Below are 19,893 nucleotides of genomic sequence, written 5' to 3'. Positions count from 1 at the left end.
AATTTTTTATATTGGATATATTAATAATCAAAACATTGTACCAAGTATTATATACAACAATGCAAAGATGCATAAAAACTGGCTTTTCTTGTAAAACCATTTATCTGTAGTACTTGTTGTATCTGCAAATGAAATATATCTACTACAATTTGTTGTTGCCTAGAGATAAAGCTATTTACATTCAAAATGGATAGAAAATGAACTGAAAGGATTTCCTTTTGGGGCAGCAACAGCAAGGGGACAGACATCTACTTTATGGTGCCCCAAAAGTGAAAAACTTTTTTCCATTTTGTTATCCTTTTTACATTTAAACATTTAAATATTTTTTGTCATTTGAAATTTATTTGTTAGAAGATTTATAAAAAGCTTTATTGTTAGATGACTTGAATGATTCAAAAGTGTGTTAAAATATATATATATATATATATATTTTAGGTCTGTAGAGTACTTTATGCCATTTATTGACTGAGTTCAAAAAACAATACTTAATATAAATATCTTAATCTATGGTGCGTGATTTAACTTGATAATTTACTTCATAAAAGCTACAAACAATTATACTCTGTTTATAAATAATATTAGCAAAATATAAATTCTGCTTTATTTTTTACTTTTATTTTTGTGTTTTCATTTTTGTGCTGGTTATTTTTTTATAAAAAATATCTTGAAAAGTGCTTTTTTAATTAAAACTCTTATTATACAGGGTGATTTAATCAAAAGTATAAACTTTAAAATTGAATAAAAATTGTAGATCAAATCGGATTATTAAGTCAGATACACCATTTTAAAGATAAATTAAAAAGAAATTGAGTGATAAGAATTTATTTTTTATTTTTTATCAATATAACCTCCATTTTTTTCAATTAATAAATGACATCTTTTTGTAAAATTCAAAAACGTTGATTCCAAAGCCGAAGTGTTTATTTTTTGGATTTCTCTCGTGATGTTCTCTTTTAAATCATCCAAAGTCTTCGGTAATGGCTTATAAACTTTAGACTTAAAATAACCCCATAGGAAATAATCACATGGATTGAGGTCTGGTGATCGTGGAGGCCATTGTTGCTTGGTAATGAATTTCTTCCCAAATTTACTTTGTAACCACTCTTGAACCATATTAGCAGTATGCGGAGTAGCCCCATCTTGTTGAAAGTAGTATTTTTTGTGACTCTCAACTCTATAGTGCTTAGGCCAGAAAAAAATTTTAAGCATATCCAGGTAATTGTGCTGATTTACCATTCCTTCGAAAAAGTAGGGTCTGTAGATTTTTCGGCAGGAAATGGCACACCAAACCAAAACTTTCGCATCATGCAACGGTTTCTCTATCCAATCCAAGTCTCTCATTCAGCCACATTCTGTTGTTTTGCTTGTTGATCGACTCAGTAAAGTAAAAATAGGCTTCATCTGTAGTGATCAACCATTTGTGAACATCCTTTTCCAAGTCCAGCCACCATTGAGCAAAATTGACTCTTTTTTCATAATCAAGTGGCAATAGTTGATGAGCACTCTGGTATTTATACGGTTTGAGTTGTAAATCTTTGAGAAGAATATCACGGCAAAGGCTGTATGAAATTTCAACATCAACTGAGGCTTTTCTGATCGACAATGTAGGATCTTCGAAGAAGAGTACTTTCAGCTTATTTCTGGCATTAATTCGAATGTCTCGCTCATTCCTCAGTTTTGGTGGCAAATCAAGTATTGTTGCGGTTGTATCAAATTTTTTAGATAATTTTGTGATAGCTGTTGCCGTTGGACATGGTCTGTTCTTAAATTTACTTCTATAAGCTCTCTGAATCAGACTTACGCTCTTTAACTCGACCAATTTTTTTGTTAAAAATATGCGTTTTTGAATATCGTATCTCATGGCTATGCTGTTATTTTAATTTTTTTGAAATTATTAACATTAAATTTCTTTTTTAATGAGCTTTAAAATGTACTATCGCATGTAATGTATTTGCAATCAAAAAATTAATTATGTTAATTTAAAGTTTATACTTTTGATTAAATCACCCTGTATTTACAATTACTTAATGTGCATAAAAGATGTTACAGAATCAGGATCTAGGCTTCTCATAAGCAGCATTTAATAAGCTCATATTTTAAATAGAACTACATTACCTTAATTTACATTAGTAAGTGGGGTAAAGTAGGTTTATGTAGAAAGTTTCAAAAAAGAGCTTCCTAGACCTTCTCAGAATTTTTGAATAATATTTTTATGTTAAATTAGCCTAATAAGATGTCTAAAACATCATATCTTTTTACAGAAAGAAGCTAGACTTGCTTTTTTAAAACTTAAAATAACTTAAATTGATTATTTATAATAGAAAAGAGATTACGATACCTTAGTCTAAAAAAATAAAGTTGTAAAATACCTTGAACTCATTACTGCGGTCCTTTTCACCTTTGTGGAAAGGTCTGGAGAAAACAAATTCTTCAACCTCATTGAACTTATAGTAGCTAAAAAAAAAGATTTTTTTTTTTTTTTAAATCTTGATTACATATACACACATACACATGCACACACACACACACACATGTACACATACATATGTACACACACATGTACACACACACATGTACACACACACATGTACACACGCACATGCACACGCACACACATCTACACATGCACATGTACACACACATATACATACACACATGTACATACACACGTACATGTACATACATACACATGTACACACATACACATGTACACACATACACATGTACATACACATGTACACACACAAGTACACATACATATGTACACACAAACACACGTACACACACACATGTACACACACACACACATAGACTGTTTGTTTCTTTTGTAGAATAAACTTAAAAAGAGCAAAAAGATCTGACTTACTATCAAGCCAAAAATATAAAACATACAAAGATAAAAAGTTGAATTCAAAAAAAAGTAAATAGGGTCAATGGGCCAGCAGAACTTGTAGTAGAGTGAAACCAGGTATTAGGAGGGCTTAATTAAAACTTGCTGCTGGTCCTTCTGGTCTTTTGACTGATATGTTAAAGGCTTCAAGAAGTGGATATCAGAGCTTTATTTTACAAGTGCGCAAAAGTTAAGATCTGTCCCTCCATGTTTTAAAAACTTTTATTTGTCTAGTTTTTTTCTGTGCACTTTAATCCTTCAGAGCTCTCTCCCATCATTATGTTTTCCTGATTTATACTATCTACAACATTTCAAGTCTTTTGTCAATTGTTTTCTTGCTCTTTTACTCTATTCTTTGTTTTCTTCTAACTCTCAACTTGATAGTGGTTGCTTGCAGCCTTGTTGGAAGTGAAATAGAGTGGATTCAAGCAAAAGGGGTTATATGAAATGTGATGGGTTATATGGGATATGAGGGGGTTATAATAATCATGAAAAGTAAAAAAGATTGTAAAGCTTAGAAACAAAAAATCTTTTCCGATTAAATCCACTGGTTGGTGACATCAATAAAAAAAGTAAAATGTGACTGGAACTAGTTTAGAGGTATATCATTAAAGATTAGAGGTAAGAAACACATGTGTCAAGGAGACTACAACAATGATATAATTATACAACACAAATTTAAAATTTTGTTTCAGAAACAAACAATTTCAATAAGACTTTTAAATAATACAAAGAAAACTAAACAAAAAGTCTGTAGTTCTTCATAAGCTCTCATTATATTGTTTATTTAAAAACGTTTTCTAAATTATTAAACCGTCATTTTCTAAATGAAGTATTAAAGATGTTTTTGGTGGAATATACCCTCTTATGTTTCCCTTAACTGTTGAGGTATTACAAGAACCCATGTATTGATCCTGTATTGTTTTCCATTTATGTTAATAATCTTGGTGATAATCTTATTTCTTTTTTTTCTCTTAACTCCAACATCATAACTTTCTGATCCTTTAGGAGATAATTAGATTCTAATCCCCTAGGAGAGATTGAGGAGATAATCATAAATGTGATTACTCTTTTGTAACAGCTTGGAACTTAAAGCGGTTAGTAAATTTCAAACAAGACTTATTTGATTATTGCTAATAACTATAACATGGAAACCATATATATAACCCACGTACTTCTGTTTAGTTGACAATTATAATAATAATAATAATAATAATAATAATAATAATAATAATAACAATAGTAATAATGATAATGATGAAGTTAATGAAGTTGGAAGTAAGTTTAAATTCTTTATATATTTTTTGTTTTAGGTTTTATAAAATTATATAAAAATTTGTAACATGTAAATTTAATTTCAAGTTTAAAGTAAATTTTTTAGTTAGAGAAGATTTGATCCAAAGGAGGTTTTTACAAAATTTATCTGCAACATTTAATAATCAAATTTTTAATATATTTAAATCAAACTTTCTGCTCTTAACCACAGCTTAAGACAACACAATACTTTTGGCCTTTTTCCTGTTAAAAACCTTTAGTTATATCAAAAAATGGTAGACCATGACTAAAATTTCCTAAAGAACATTAAAGTTGGACAGCACAGAAGTGGTTGAAAAAAACTAGGGAGTGATGAATTAAACTTTAACATGTTAGGTTCTGATGGTATTAAATATATTTGCATCCAGTAGGTCACCCAATTGATGTTAAGCACCAAGTTCTCATAGTAAAGCATGGTGGTGGTTCAGTAATGGTTTGGTTATGTTTTAGCTGCAATGGAGTAGGTCCAATCTATCTGGCTCAAACCATTATAGACAAAAACATGTACAGAGGAATAGTTAGGAACATAATGCTGCCACATGCAAAAAATAAAATATCTTATGATTGAATATTCTAACACGATAATGATGGAAGCACGCATCTAAGGTAGTCACAGATTTTTTGTTCAACAGAAAGTCCAAGTCTTGGTCATCACAATCTCTGAACCTGAACCCAATTAAAAGTATTTAGGAGCAGATTGAAAGAAAAAATTAGAAAAAAACAGTTACAGGTTTGTTTGAGTTAAACAAACTTGAGAGAAAACTTGAGTTGATTCAATGCCATATAGATGAAATGCTGCAATGATTCAATGCCACATTGATGCAATGTTGCAAAGGGTTTTCCAACTAAGTAGTAGCATTATGTACAGATTATGTAATGTCACAAAATGTAACATTATGTAACAATAAATATACTATGTAACAGAAATCATTATAGAAGTTGTTACAATTTGTTGAGGCAATATTGCTCTCAAAGAACACATTTAGTTTGTCATATTAGGCATCGTCAGCTATATGAATACCAAATATGCCATTCTACTTGAGAAGTTTCTCAAAATATTAGTAGTGCAATAGCTTAGACCTCTGTGTCACATGCTGCAGCATGGTTTATACATTTCAATTTTGGCTAATTAAAAGAGCTAACTGAGAGCGACCCTCTTGGGTGTTTCCATACCACTATTTTACATTATTGTCTTGTAAGGATTATTGGAATTTAACTGGGAGATATTACTTTACCCACACTATTTATCTGACTTAGTCCTGACTGATTATTACTTGTTTCATTTGTTGAGCAACAATCTAGGTGGTAAAGATTTTGAAAATGACTTAACTCAAAGCATAACTTAGCAACTTTTTTGTCTTAAAGCCTGAAGAGTTCTATTCACAGGACATTGATTCTTTACATACACACTGGCAAACAGTTATAGACAATAATGGATCATATACAACTAGGTTTTATTTGTTAACATTTTATTAACAAAATTTTAAAAATGCAAAAGTGTATAACTATTTTGCACACAGCTAATACTTCTTAGAATAATAATACTTATTACTCCTTACACAAGCAGTATAAGAGTAGTTTTCTTGACTACGTTCTGCTTTTGAATTTCTTTTTTTGGTGGTAAAATTCATGAATGCGAATAAGTTTTCCTATTTCAACATAACTATGTTTTTTAATCCAATTCCAATAACTTGCCATTGCTCTCAGAAAATTTTCCTCTGACATTTTATTTCTGACTTTTATGGTTTCTAACGCTGACATCTATACTCTTATATTTACATTTTAAAAAAAAGTTACATTTTATACTCAAACAGAAATTTAAAATATCACAAGTCAATTTTGAACAATTTATAGCAACTAAAACATTGGTTTCTAAAGTAAAATTTTTTAATGTTAAGCGTGATGAATTCTTAGTAATTATATAATGAGAAGTAATGAAATAAAATGTTTTTAGGTGTAAAAAATGATTAAATTATTAAACTTAACTACAGAATTAAAACTTGAAAAATAAATTAAACATTAAATAATACTAATATAATACTGTCGTCATAATAAAACTGTAGTAGATGCAATAAAAAACATACCATGATATTTTCTCATTAACTAAATTATTTTCAAACATTTGGATTTCACCAGGCACAGGCGTCACTGTACAAATTTGAATATCTAACATGCTAAGTTTAAATAAATTTTAAAGTACTTAAAATAAAATACAAAAAACAAAAACACATAAGATAATACTTCAATAAAATATTTTTTAAGCATTTTTTCAAACAACTTTGTGCAAAAAAGATACGCTGTCCAATTCCTTGAACAATAGAAGCCTCAGGAGGAGCATTATTTGACATAATCTGTAACAAAAGCACAAAACAACATCAAACAGCTTTTTACCAATGAACTCTAGTATACCTATTACTTCACAGTTTTTTCACCTCAGCGCTGGGAAATTCAAGATTAATTCTTGCTGTAAAACCAGCTAATGTTTCAAGCTCCAGTCCTCGAAAGATAAGAACTTGATCCTAAAAAAATTTTTTTATTTAACTTCTGAATAATTAAAGAAAGAAAGAAAAAAAAATTTTTACTTTTAAATAATGGGGGAATCCTCGACCAAAGAAGGAAACTCTAAAATATGTTGGAGCAGGTCTGATTTGCTGCATGATACAATCATAGAAGTAGGCCTGTCGTCGCTGTAAACAAAAAATGTTGTTAGGATATATTTAAATTTATACACACAAATTATATGTATGTATATATATATATACATATATACTTCTTATGAAAAAAGATAACCAATTCAAAATTCCTAAACAGTAGTTATAAAATATAAACGCGATAATGCAGTACATATCTGCAAAGAGTTAGGTAATAAATATTATGTATATAATTTTGCATACCAAAGTAAGTATTTTGTATGATGTGATAACTATTAGTAATAATTATCCATAAATATGCTTTTTTATTTATGTTCAGTAGTTCTGGTTATTACTATTAAAAAACTAAATAATTTCTTAAATAATTTCCAAATTCTTTCTAAAAAAATAGTTGGTACAATAAACTTTGTAAACCCAACTTTTCCGTAGATTTTTTCTTCCCATATAAATATTTAATTTATATATTCAGTTTTTTATCAACAGAAATAAGCAACTTTTAAAAAGAAAGAACGTGATCCAGATTATGCTATATCCAACAACTGCAGCAAACAACTATTATGCATAAATTTGCCAACTACTGGCCTACACCAGCATCTTTAAGTCCACAAGTTTCAAAGGAAAGCTGAAAAGCAAAGTAGAAGTTGAAAACATCTGTTCCATATCATCCCTATAGACATCTTGTCAACAAGTAAAATGACAATTGAGTAGTCAAACAATTTTAACATTTATAAAATGGAAATTAATATCTAAAATGGCAGCTGTAGATAAATTTTCTTTTAACCAGATGGCTAAATGTGAATTTATACAACATAGTATGGCTGCAAGAGGCAGCCATTCAAGCTACCACAAAATTCCTGTGAAGTGCAACAATTAATGATGGGTTTTTATTATACTAACCAGATATTGCAAAATGTTGCCAAATGGCAACATATCAGTCAAAAACAGATATCTCCTTTTATTTTAAAATAATATCAGCTTTGCAACGGCTTCTCTTTGATTTATCATCATTACTTGTTTTTAAGTCATTACAACTTGTGTTTGAATTTTAAACAACGCTTTAAAGTTTAATAATTTACATTGTTACCCGTTTTTTGAAAATTAAAAAAAAAGGTGTGCAACATAGGGTTAAGATAGAGGAACTAGTGAAAAATAATAGGAATTTAAGAGGAAAAAAAAAAATTTAGTGTGTTTATTGATGAATGGACCAGTCTTGAAAATAAAAGATTTATGGATGTTTATTTATACATAAATTCTAAAGATTTGTACAGTGTGGGTTATATATCGAAGGTTAAAATCTGGGTAATATATATTGAAGGTTATACAACAGACACTAGACACTAGTTGAATTAGAAGAAAAATTAAAAACCTTTGATCTGTGCTTAGACAAAGATTGTGTAGCTGTTATGAATGATGGAGTCTCTGTTATGCAAAATATTTGGGAGATTGTCTCCTGCTTATCTGCAATTATGTTACAACCATGCTTTACATCTAGCAGTTATAAAAACATTTTATACTGAAAAATGCAATGATAAAAACAATGATGATACTGATGATGCAGTAGATGAAGTTGTCAAAGATAAAAAAGATTTTTCAGAACATAAACATGATTTGGAAACGAACAGAACAAGAACAGGAAGAATAATATTAAACTTCATTAAATTATACAAATGATTCTTCTTTATTTAAACCTGCTCCAAAGAATGAGATTTATAAAACTGCAAAGACAATACTCAATTGATTGCACTCCAATTGCTTAGAAAAGGACAGTGAGGAGAGCAAGGACAATTTTGCTAATGCTGATGCTGAATTAGAATATAATTATAAAGTACAATTTTCTCTTCGAAAACAATTAAACTTATCAATTGAAGAACTATTAAAGAAATTAATGATGTGGATGGTATTAACAAAAATACAAGTAAAACAACAAACAAAAGACAAGAATGCAATATCAACTAAATTTCTGCCTTCATTTAAGTGCAAGCAAGTTAATTTAAAAAAAAAGTGCAGTCATATCACAAATCATCTATAAAAAAGGTTAATATTAGAAAGAATATGAAAAGAGGTTAACATTAGAAAGAATATGAAAAGAGGTTAACATTAGAAAGAATATGAAAAGAGGTTAACATTAGAAAGAATATGAAAAGAGGTTAACATTAGAAAAAATGTCAAAAGCTGTCATCCTTTGCAAGAAAGATTTTCAAAAGTTTAAATTATATTACATTATAGAAGATTTACAAGTAATGGAAACACTAACTTTTATAACATAAACATTATGTTATAAAATAAATGAAAATATATCAGTATTTCACTTATAAGTTATAAAATAACCAAAAATATACCAGTATTTCACTAAGTTTAACATAGTCAAACAAACCACTCTCATACTGTACTGCTAGCTCTTTACATAAACGTATGCCAGACTCCCACATCTAAATCAAATATAAAAATTAAAATCAAATATAAATTGTTATCCAATAATTCTATACAATTTAAAAACCAAATTAGTACTTTGCCCTTGTCAAAAAATTCAATTATCTCCAAATAAATTTGCTCTTTGCGTTGTTCTTCCTTCTGAATTGGATAGCTTAAAAATGCAGGTAGTTCTTTGTCTGACCACTGAAAAAGATTTTTTAAGCTATGACTGACATAATATGTTATAAGAATCAAGTAAAAATTAAGTTGATTTTTATTTAATAAAAATAAAAATCTTTAAAATGTCTAACTTCTAATAATGAAGCATGCAAAAGAAGTGTAAAACCAGCCTCAGTGAAGTTACCACATGATAAATGAAGTTTTACAAGCTTGTGAATGTTGCGAATGTACATATCTATTCTACCAAGTTCTTTATAAAATTCCTATAATTGTGTAAAAAAATAAAAGTCTTTAGACATTAACACATTTTTTAAATTTAAGTGCATAGATTTTAAAGACTTACAAGCAGCCGAACTGTACACATCATTTTTTGTGCAGCATTTATCTCATCGTCTTTTGTTTCTCTTATTGTCAAAAATAAAAGTAAAAAAATAAATAAAAGTATGATTAAATTTAAAACTTTCTGCAAATAAAAAACTTAAATGGTTCCACTTTTAAATTTAAAATTTAAATACATAATAACCTATAGTCAAGTAAACGCTGCAAAAGTTCTGTGATCGAGTTAACTGACTTTAACCCCTCAGCTTGGAAAGTGGAATTTCCACATGAATTAAACTTTTCTGTCATACTGTTAAAATAAAGAATTTGTTCAAATAAACCCATAAGTTATTATTAATTATTTTGTTCTTAAATAATAAATTGCATTGATAAGTTTTAAAGAATTTTTTAAAAGTAATTTAAAAAAATAATTTTTTTTTTTAAAATTTTTATAATTCTTTTAAAAAAGAATTACATTGATAATTATTGAATAAGAATAATTACATTTCATTGAACATAGTCTGAAACTCCAGATCTCCTTTATTTTGATTTGAAAGTAATTCTAGTTTTTCAATGAACTCTGATTCAACCTAAAAAAAAATTTTATAAATAGTTTGATTATTTTTAACTTTATTACTTACTTTGAAAAGTTTGATCTTTGACATTTTTTTTTATTACTAAAGTCAAAAACCCTGATTATTTTCTTTAAGACTTTTTATAATAATAACAATCTAAAATATCCAGTATCAAAAAACATATAAAAAATAATCCAGTATCAAAAATTTTTGTTAAGTGATTTTCTACTTATTTATTATTGCTCTGTTCTTTTAATAATATTGAGCACTCTATTTTGTAGAACACATTTTAAAATTGTTTATATATATATATATATATATATATATATATATATATATATATATATATATATATATATATATATATATATATATATATATATATAACTACATTTTATTAACTTTTTTGGCAACAAGTGACACCTAAGGTGGTCCCTAAAGTCTGTTCCTGAAGAATGGCTAAACCACAATGCAGTGCACATTTCTATAAGGGTTAAAAGAGGCTTTAAATATATATCTGAAATGTAAATAATATCTTTAAGTGATATTTCAAACAACACATTAATTCCTTAAAAATTAATTTGAGGTTGCCCCCCTACATCAAATTACAAATATCTGCTTGTGAGAACCAATTAAACGTTTTAAGAATAGGGATAGATTTTTTTGGAAGTAGGGGATGTTTGGTGCACCCTATGTCTATACCTGTTACACCTTATACCTGTTTACTTTTTACACTTTTAAAAATATTGACCAGTTTATGATTTTTTCCATCTTTTGACAGTCTTCTTGGTGTCTTATTTCTTCTTGATGCAGTTGATATACTTGAAACAAAATTAATTTAATTTTCCGGAGCAGGTTCACTTATCAGTTTCTTTGCTACATCATGTGAAAATAAATTATAGAATACAATCATATTTGATTGCAAAGCGATGAGCCTATGAAAAACTTTAACAAGGTGTTGATTAAGCCTGTCAATATTTTTAGTATCACTTAATGCTGCATTGTAACTAAAATTGTACAAAAGGACCTGTAATATTTTTTACTGAGTGTATTTAAATGTATTTTAATTACTAAATGTGTACTCTATAATGGGTTCTGAAATTTATAAACAAGGTACAGAATTTATATACAGTACTGTGAATAAATTTTAGACCACTTGTATAATTAGACGTATTTACAATTTTTTTCCTATGTAATTTTTTTTAAGTGTACTTAAGTTTATTAATATATAAGAAAAGTTGAAAGAATATATTATTTTGAATAAATAAACAAAATTGATGAGGAAACATGAGGGATTTGTTTATTTATCTATTAAAATGATGTGTCATAACAACTACATCCAAAACAGGATATTCGAAGAATGCTGTTACAGAAATCATTGAAAAGTTTAGAAAAAGTGGCTCCCTTGAAGATAGAAAGAAAAGTGGTAGACCTCCTAAGCTAACAAAAGATGACAATCAATATTAAAAAACCCTATCTTTAAGAAATACAAAAAAAGCATCAACCAAACTGGCAAAAGACATTAACACAGCAACTGGGAAAAATGTCAGCTCTTCTTTTATTCAATGACATCTACCTAAATCGGGATTAAGAGGGTGTGTTGCAATTCGAAAACCATTATTACGGTGTGGCAATAAAGAAAAACGACATAAATATGCAAAACAACACAAAGATTGGGCCCAGGAAATGTTTAATCGCGTTCTGTACACAGATGAGTCTAAATTCGAAATTTTTGGAATGAAAGGACACCAATATATTTGAAGAAGAATTGAAGCCTATCAGTCCGAGTGTTTAAACCCTACTATTAAACACAGAGAAGGCTCTTTACAAGTTTGGGGCTGTTTATCTTCATTTGGAGTAGGTGATTTGATCAAAATAAGGGGGCAACTTACTGGGGAATGTTATGTGGATATCCTAAGACACCATGCTGTATCATCCGGAATGAGACTAATAGGTCATAATTTTATTCTGCAGCAGGACAATGACCCAAAACATTGTTCCCGAGTGGCAAAAAATTATTTAAATGAAATGGCAGAGGAAGGAGTACTGGCCTCCCCAGAGTCCACTTTTGAATATAATTGAGCATATTTGGGATTACCTGAACAGAAAGAAGGTCGAACATGCTGAAGAATGTTTTGAAGTACTTCAACAAGAATGGCAAACATACCCCAGGATTTTATAACTAACTTGTATGATTCTATTCCCTGGCGAATATTGGCTGGGATTGAGGCAAAAGGAGGAGTTTTTTATGAAGTTTGACATCTAAAAGTTTGTAATTGTTCCATATTTTGTGTGAAATACATGTGTTTTAATAAGTTTATAATTTAGAACTACAAACTTAAATATTAGAGAAGAATTATCCAAAAATTTTTGAAAAAATGTAAGAGGTCTAAAACTTATTCACAGTACTGTACATGATTTAGTAAGAGCATGAATGCAGAGTTCCGAGTCAGAGTACCTATTTTAGCCTTGAGTCCAGAGTCTCAGGAGTCCATAAAAATTTTGAAACTCAGAGACTCCTTTTTTTTTAGTTGTTAATGTGCTTCAAAAAGATATGGCCTTATCCCAAAGCACTTAGAAAACATTTAAACAGAAAGTTCATTTCCTTCTTTACTAATTTTGTTCATTTTGCCAGATTGAGTATTGTTTGCCAGATTGAGTATTTTGTTCATTTTGCTAGATTGAGATTGGTTTGGAATTTCCTGCTACGCAGATATTTTTTAAATCACATTTTAAAATTGTGGACAGACAAATGCCAATACGCGAAACATCACACCACAAATACTTGCTAAGATAATAAATAAAATTTTTAAAAAGTGCCATAGAACCATTTTATATAATAACATAGCTACGTGTATTTTTTTTTAACTTGTGAGAACCCAAACTGTGTAGCGTGCCAAAAATAATACGCATTATTCAACATTTGTTGATTCTAAAACTTATAAAGTTTAAGGAACATGTTATTCATGGAATATATTATTATGGCTAATAATGTCTTAAGGCATTTGTTTTCGGTATACTCTGTAGCCAAAATGCTAAATTCTTATTTTAATAATGCCTAATAAAAAATTGAAACAAAATTGTTATGGTTTAGATACGCATAACTATTAAATTTAACTAACAAATTAGTTAAATTCAATAAAAAATTGTGTCAATTAACAGGATGAAAGGCATGAATTAAAAAAAACAAGTTAATAAAAATTAAATTTATCTGTAACTTTGCGCTTTAAAGTTAAACTGATGAGCTAGACAATCTGTAAAATAACTGATCAAAAAGAATTCAAAAAAAGGTTATAAAAATATCTCAACTAATAAATAAAAATTCTTTTGTGCAACAACTTATTTTAGGAAAGGAATTTCAATACATTTTCCTTAATTTTTTTATTTAACTCAATATATCAGAAATAATAACAGGAAACATATTACAAAATTTTGTTTTAACAACGTGATCAGTTTATAACTAGTCATGATAACAATAATCTTAACTATGATGTTGTGGGTTGTTAAATAATCATGTGAAGAGTATATAACAGAAAGCAAATAACTTACATAATCACAATAAATTGCAGCAACGTTCTTTCTTTATATTCATATTTGCTATTTATTTGTTTGCAACAATCTTGTCCAGTAGTGGTCACTAACTATGCACCAGTAATGGCCACTACCTATGCATCAGATAGACATTTTCATTGTGCAAATAAAATTTTGAATGGATTTAAAATAGCATGCTTCAAATGCCTTGTACCCAAAAAAAGTAAAAGTAATGAGTTGTGCGTTAAAGAAATTATACGTGCCACAAAAGCTCACTTAAGCGATCTTAAACAACACTTATCTAGAACTCCTTATCATGTTAGAAAAAAAAACATTTGAAAAAAAAAGAAGAAAAGTATAAAGCCATCAAAGGCAGCACTTCACAGCAACCATATTAAAGTGTATAAACTTAAACCAGCTGGTTTTGGTTGAAGGTCTTTTATTCCGGGTTCAAACTATTTTATCGTTATTATTTATTATTTATTTTCAAAAAAAGTCATAGCTGCATAACATTTTAAAAACTAAAAATTAACTTTTTTGCCATTTTTTAACAAACATTTATTATTCTAAAAACGATTTTTATAGGCGTTTGATCTGGAACCTATTCTAAAGCTTTGCAGAAAAGTTGCATCTTATTTTGGATTTAAAATAAATAGAAAAAATATGAGAATTCAAATAAGTGATCTTTCTAAAAAGAATTGCTTTCAAATCAAAAATAAAATATTGAAAATGTTAATTTATTTAAAAGTCGATTCTACAACAAGGCATATGTGCAATTAACTTAGTATAAATGCACAATACTCAAACAATGATGAAATTGTTGTGATCAATCTTGGCACCATTGATACAAAAGAAAAACAAACGGCAGAATTCACTAAAAAAAATTGTTGAAAAGTGTTTAGATAAATTTGGAATCAATAAAAATAATATTTTAGGCCTCTGTGTTGACAACGCAGCAGCGAGTAAGATATATTTTGAAATTTGTTCATATTCTTTTTAAATGACTATTGAAGTTAAATAATTAAAATTGAAATAGTGTGTAATATTTTCAGTTAATAAAATCGTTTCAAAAATAAACTGCTTTGATGTCTGTTAATATGTAAATAAATTTTTTTAGATATTATAGCGTATAGAATATATATTGATGAATATTAACTATTGAAATCATATTAATTTATTTAGGTGATTAAAAAGTTGGTGCATGACTTCGGCATCAGTGCCTATGAGGAAATCAAAAATAATGAAGTTAATTTTCCAGTAAAAACTTATGAGTTTGACAAGGATGGTCATTCTACAGCAGACAATACTGCAGCAGCCTTGGGAAGTGGAGTTGCCGGTAGCATGAATGTTATACACCTTCAAAGATGTGCTGTCCACACTTTAGAGCTAGCCATAAATGATACATTGAAGAGGGTCACAATAAAAAATCTCTTTAGTCATGTAAGAGAAGTTGTCAAAACTGTAATTTTAAGTGGATTGACTTCTTCAGAGACCAAGCTCTATATCTAGTGCAAATCAGGCTACCAGTTGTTCTAGCCAGTTCAATATGATTGAGAGGCTAATCAAGGTAAGTTATAACTTATAAGTTTTAATTTAAGTTTATAAAACTAAAACTATTTTTATTCTTATTTTTTTCCAACTCGTATAATATAAATCCAATTATTTCGACACTTACTAATTAATTAATTACTAAGTGTTGAGCAACTGTTTTTGGTCTTAAAGCACATGACTTCAGACAATTGTAGTTGCTTTACATTTGAGTTAATTGATGATATGCTTTTTTTACAAAAAAACAAGTTTTTTATTTCAATACTTTTTGATGATGCAAATATTATAATAATTTTTTCTTGTGTGTATTAATGAAACTGTGTGTATTGTGTATTAATGAAACTATGTGTGTATTAAAAATGAAACTATGTGTGTATGAAAAATGTGTGTATTAATGAAACTAAATATTTAAATCATTTTATAATTTTATGGTTATATGGTTTTAAACAAAAATTCCAAATAACAAAAACCACACATTTAATTAATAAAAAAATAAATTCCAGAGCTCAAAGTCAGAGTACATAATTTTTGAGATCAGAGTACATAATTTTTGAGATCCCAAAAAAGCGATGGAACTCCACATCCCTGAGTAAGAGAATGAATTTGAAATATGATTAATCCTGTACCAAGCACTTAAGTTCGAAAAAGAAATGATCTTCCAGGAAGATTGTAAAAAGTTCTATGAATAATCGCTCTGATTAAAACTCTCTATAAATTTCAAACAGTGTTTGAAACTTTAGAGGGTTTGTGCTGTAGATAAGAAGAAAAATTTAAATTTCCATTAGATTTTACATAGTGGGTCTTCATATGGGAAAGACATGTTGCATAGTTTAAATTAAAAAAAAAATCAAAGAAAATCAAATTTTTATACTTGTGGTTTTTCAGTTTTTTACATGTCTTAACTAAAAGATTTAATAAATATTTTATTACATTATGTGAGCCAAAATTCATTTTTAGAGTTACTGTTGTTATAACAGATACATATTTTTTTAATTTATTCTGATTCACTCCGAACAAAGCTGCAAGCAACATTATTAAGTTTGGAGTTACTAGAAGCTGCAAGCAACACTATTAAATTTGGAGTTACTAGAAGCTGCAAGCAACACTATTAAGTTTGGAGTTACTAGAAAGCCGCAAGCAGCACTATTAAGTTTGGACTAGAAAAAAAGAAGAGTTAAAGAGCAAGGTTGACAGAAAACTTAATTTAAAAATTCTTTAATGGTAATCATTTTTTAAAAGTTGAAATGAAATCTTGTTAACCTTCATACCATTTACTAAAGCTATTTCAACATTGATACAATGTTCAAATTGTTATCTTTTGTTATCTTTTGTTATTGTTATTGTTATCTTTAATAATTTTTACTTTTACAACTCATATCCATTGAGTTATTTAAAAATGAAAAGAGAAACCTAAACACGTCATGCTCACATATAGAATTTCACATAAAGAACTTTTTTTGTTTAGAATGTTGATTACTTTGTTTATTCTATGCATATGTTTCAAAATAAAATCTTGTCACAAAAAAAGTCTAACTGATAGAGCTAACATTCTGAGAGAAAAAATAAAGCCTTACTTGTGAAATTCTGACGAGTAGTTTTTGTTTCACAGCCTTATAATTAATCATCATTCTAATTCAATATTTTAGGCGGAGTCAGGTGTTCTTTTACTTGGTCGCAAAAGGGTTAAACAAAAGTAGTGTTTAAATAAAAATAAAATTATGTTTTTAAACCCTTTTATGTTAATTTGTTAATCATTAAAATTTTTTTTGTTTCTTGTTACTTATATGTTAATTTATAATTTTGAATAACTTTACCTTTTTAAATGAAGACCCTAAAAAATATTCCACCTTCATCATATCATAAAACACAGGTATGGTAGCCTTCCTAAGTTCTAAAAAAATTTGTGTTTATAAGCATTACTATGTTTTACATATCAAGTATTTATAAGTAAATATCACAAGATTAAAGATCATTGTTGTTAATAATAAAAATATCCATCACAATTATTACATCATTTTCTCAATCTTTATTAACTCTTGATTATCCGAATTTGTCTCTAGATTTTATTTTTACAGATCAAATACTTTAATAAATATTATAATTTGATACTTGACGATAATAATATTTGATAAACAAAAATGCTTTGATAAAGTCAAGAATTACACTGATAAACAAATAAAATTTTATTGTGCATATCTTGTTAACTAGGTGGTTTTTTAAAACAAATTAAATATGCTGATTTCAAATATGCAAACCATTTTTTCACCATCACGTCAAGTTGTAAAGATATTTGGGTTCAAATCTTTAGTATTTAAGGTTAAGTCCCTAATATTGTCGAAAAAAAAGTTATTCAAAAGTATGTCAACCTGGGTCTCAAATGAAGCGTATTTTCCTAGAGATTTTAGAAAAGATAAATATTTTTACTTAAAATTTATTGACAAAAAAAATTATGTAAAAAAATGCTAAAGACTTTTAAAAATTTTAACAAAATGTTTCTCAGCAATAATACAAAAAGTACTTATTTTTATTACAAACAAATACCATTTTTAAAATCTCTATGAAAATACGCTTCTTTTGAGACCCAGGTTGACATACTTTTGAATAACTTTTTTTTTGACAATATTAGGGACTTTACCTTAAATACTAAAGATTTGAACCCAAATATCTTTACAACTTGACGTGATGGTGAAAAATGGTTTGCATATTTGAAATCAGCATATTTAATTTGTTTTAAAAAACCACCTAGTTAACAAGATTTTCGGTTTTATTTAATGTTTATTTTAATGTTGGTTAGCTTGTTTTTTATGCTTTTGATAACTAGTGACATTGTCTTATGTTTTTAATGTGTTGATTGATTACTTTGTTTTATATGTTTGCAATGTGTTGATTAGTCTTATATGTTTGTAATTTGTTGATTGGTTACTTTGCCTAATATGTTTGTAATGTGTTAATTGTTTACTTTGTCTTACATGTTTGTATTATGTTAATATGTGAAGGAAACTATTTTGAAGTTTAATCTCATATTGTTTGTCATTATTAGTCTTTAGTTTTTTAATAAAATTATTATAGGCAGAGTTTATTTAATAGACTAATTATAAATAATGAATTAACTTTTCTTTTTTTTTTAAAGTAATTTTTATCCATTTTAAAAAACTTTTTATGTTTAAAAGATTGTATATAACTAGCAAAACATTTTTTTTTAATTTACAGTTAGGCTGCACAGTTTAATTTCAGTTTTTTGAAGAGACATTGCAAAAACACTTACCTGGTTCAGGTACCAATGACATTTCCAGAAATGGTCCAATCAAATTTGGTATAAAAAGTTTTTTCTTATCACCTTGCATAAAAAAATTATAAATATTTTTAAAAAAGTAACAAGTCTGACAGTAAAGACTTAAAAATAACATAACAAACACACTTCAACAAAACAAAACCTAACACAATTTTACAAAGATGCTAAAAAGTTACACAGGTAAGACATAACAAACATATGTCAACAAAACAAAATTTAACACAACTTTTTTTAAATGTTAAAAATAATTGTTGTAAATTTAACAGAGTTTTCAACAAAACCCGATATATAATTTTTACTTTATTCTATTTATATATATCAAACAATCTATAATAAAATTTCATAAAAAAGAGAAACAAAAATCAACTTTTTATTATTATTATTATTTTTTTAAATTTTATTAATTCACCTCTCTAAGGCTCCAGAGGGGGTCACTACAGTAGATGAGGTTATTCAATTTTTATTTAACATTATTTTATTTGCAACTCTTTTTATCTTTGAAACACAAACCTTCTTAAACAAGGCCATGGCGCAGAGAACTAGCAGATACAGACAAAACCCAATATATATATAAGCAATGCCCAAAAATAAAAAACAAATTAAGAAATAAAAATACATAAAAATAAAAAAAGTAAATAAAAAAAAGAAACTGTTATGTTATATGAAAATTAACTAATTTTGATTTAAAAAGTAATAAAACCAATTCTAATGTTTTATTTAATCATCTGAAAGTTTACTAAACTGTCATTAAACTCAGGTGCTGAAATGAATTTCTTGAGGACTTGAAGATCTTTGTATTTGACTAAAGAATTTTTTTGTATATAGTTACTGGCTCAACAATATTGACAGCTTTATTTAAACACCTATTGTTAGACAAAATAAAGGTATTAAGTCTATTCCATGATTTTCTATGACTACTTACTCCAGGCACTTAGCTTTAGAACATGACTTCTTTTTGGGACCTTCTAGGTACAGGACATCCAGCTTTATACACAGGTTTTAAAAAAAGAGCAATATATTTTACCATATCTTGGTTCGGCTTAATGATATTTTAGAGACTTGCTTTTTTTCTAGTAGCATAAATGACGTATGTATGTGTGTATATCAAAGTAGCCATTCAAGCAGTTTTTAAACTTGTGTTTAAGTTGCTATAGTTCTTTAATATTTGAAAAATTTCAGTAG

The 19,893-nt window shown here is 27.7% G+C and overlaps 1 protein-coding gene across 4 annotated transcripts in view; it reads right to left on the bottom strand.

The window, feature by feature from the left end:
- LOC101241167 (dedicator of cytokinesis protein 3) overlaps window positions 1-19,893 on the bottom strand; it is a 179,575-nt gene that overhangs the window by 18,038 nt on the left and 141,644 nt on the right. For all 4 annotated transcript variants that reach the window (XM_065811340.1, XM_065811339.1, XM_065811341.1 and 1 more), the window contains 13 exons: window positions 18,685-18,756; window positions 17,234-17,310; window positions 10,270-10,355; window positions 9,971-10,075; window positions 9,791-9,851; window positions 9,579-9,710; window positions 9,364-9,471; window positions 9,195-9,284; window positions 6,787-6,891; window positions 6,637-6,723; window positions 6,501-6,555; window positions 6,289-6,370; window positions 2,370-2,454 (listed from right to left, as the gene is read on the bottom strand). In XM_065811340.1, coding sequence (XP_065667412.1) covers window positions 2,370-2,454; window positions 6,289-6,370; window positions 6,501-6,555; window positions 6,637-6,723; window positions 6,787-6,891; window positions 9,195-9,284; window positions 9,364-9,471; window positions 9,579-9,710; window positions 9,791-9,851; window positions 9,971-10,075; window positions 10,270-10,355; window positions 17,234-17,310; window positions 18,685-18,756 — 1,145 coding nt within the window. The remainder of the gene's footprint in view (window positions 1-2,369; window positions 2,455-6,288; window positions 6,371-6,500; window positions 6,556-6,636; window positions 6,724-6,786; window positions 6,892-9,194; window positions 9,285-9,363; window positions 9,472-9,578; window positions 9,711-9,790; window positions 9,852-9,970; window positions 10,076-10,269; window positions 10,356-17,233; window positions 17,311-18,684; window positions 18,757-19,893) is intronic.

The sequence above is a fragment of the Hydra vulgaris genome, chromosome 12 (genome assembly GCF_038396675.1).
Source record: "Hydra vulgaris chromosome 12, alternate assembly HydraT2T_AEP".
NCBI classification, from domain to species: domain Eukaryota; kingdom Metazoa; phylum Cnidaria; class Hydrozoa; order Anthoathecata; family Hydridae; genus Hydra; species Hydra vulgaris.
This window is presented reverse-complemented; position numbering and strand designations above follow the sequence as displayed.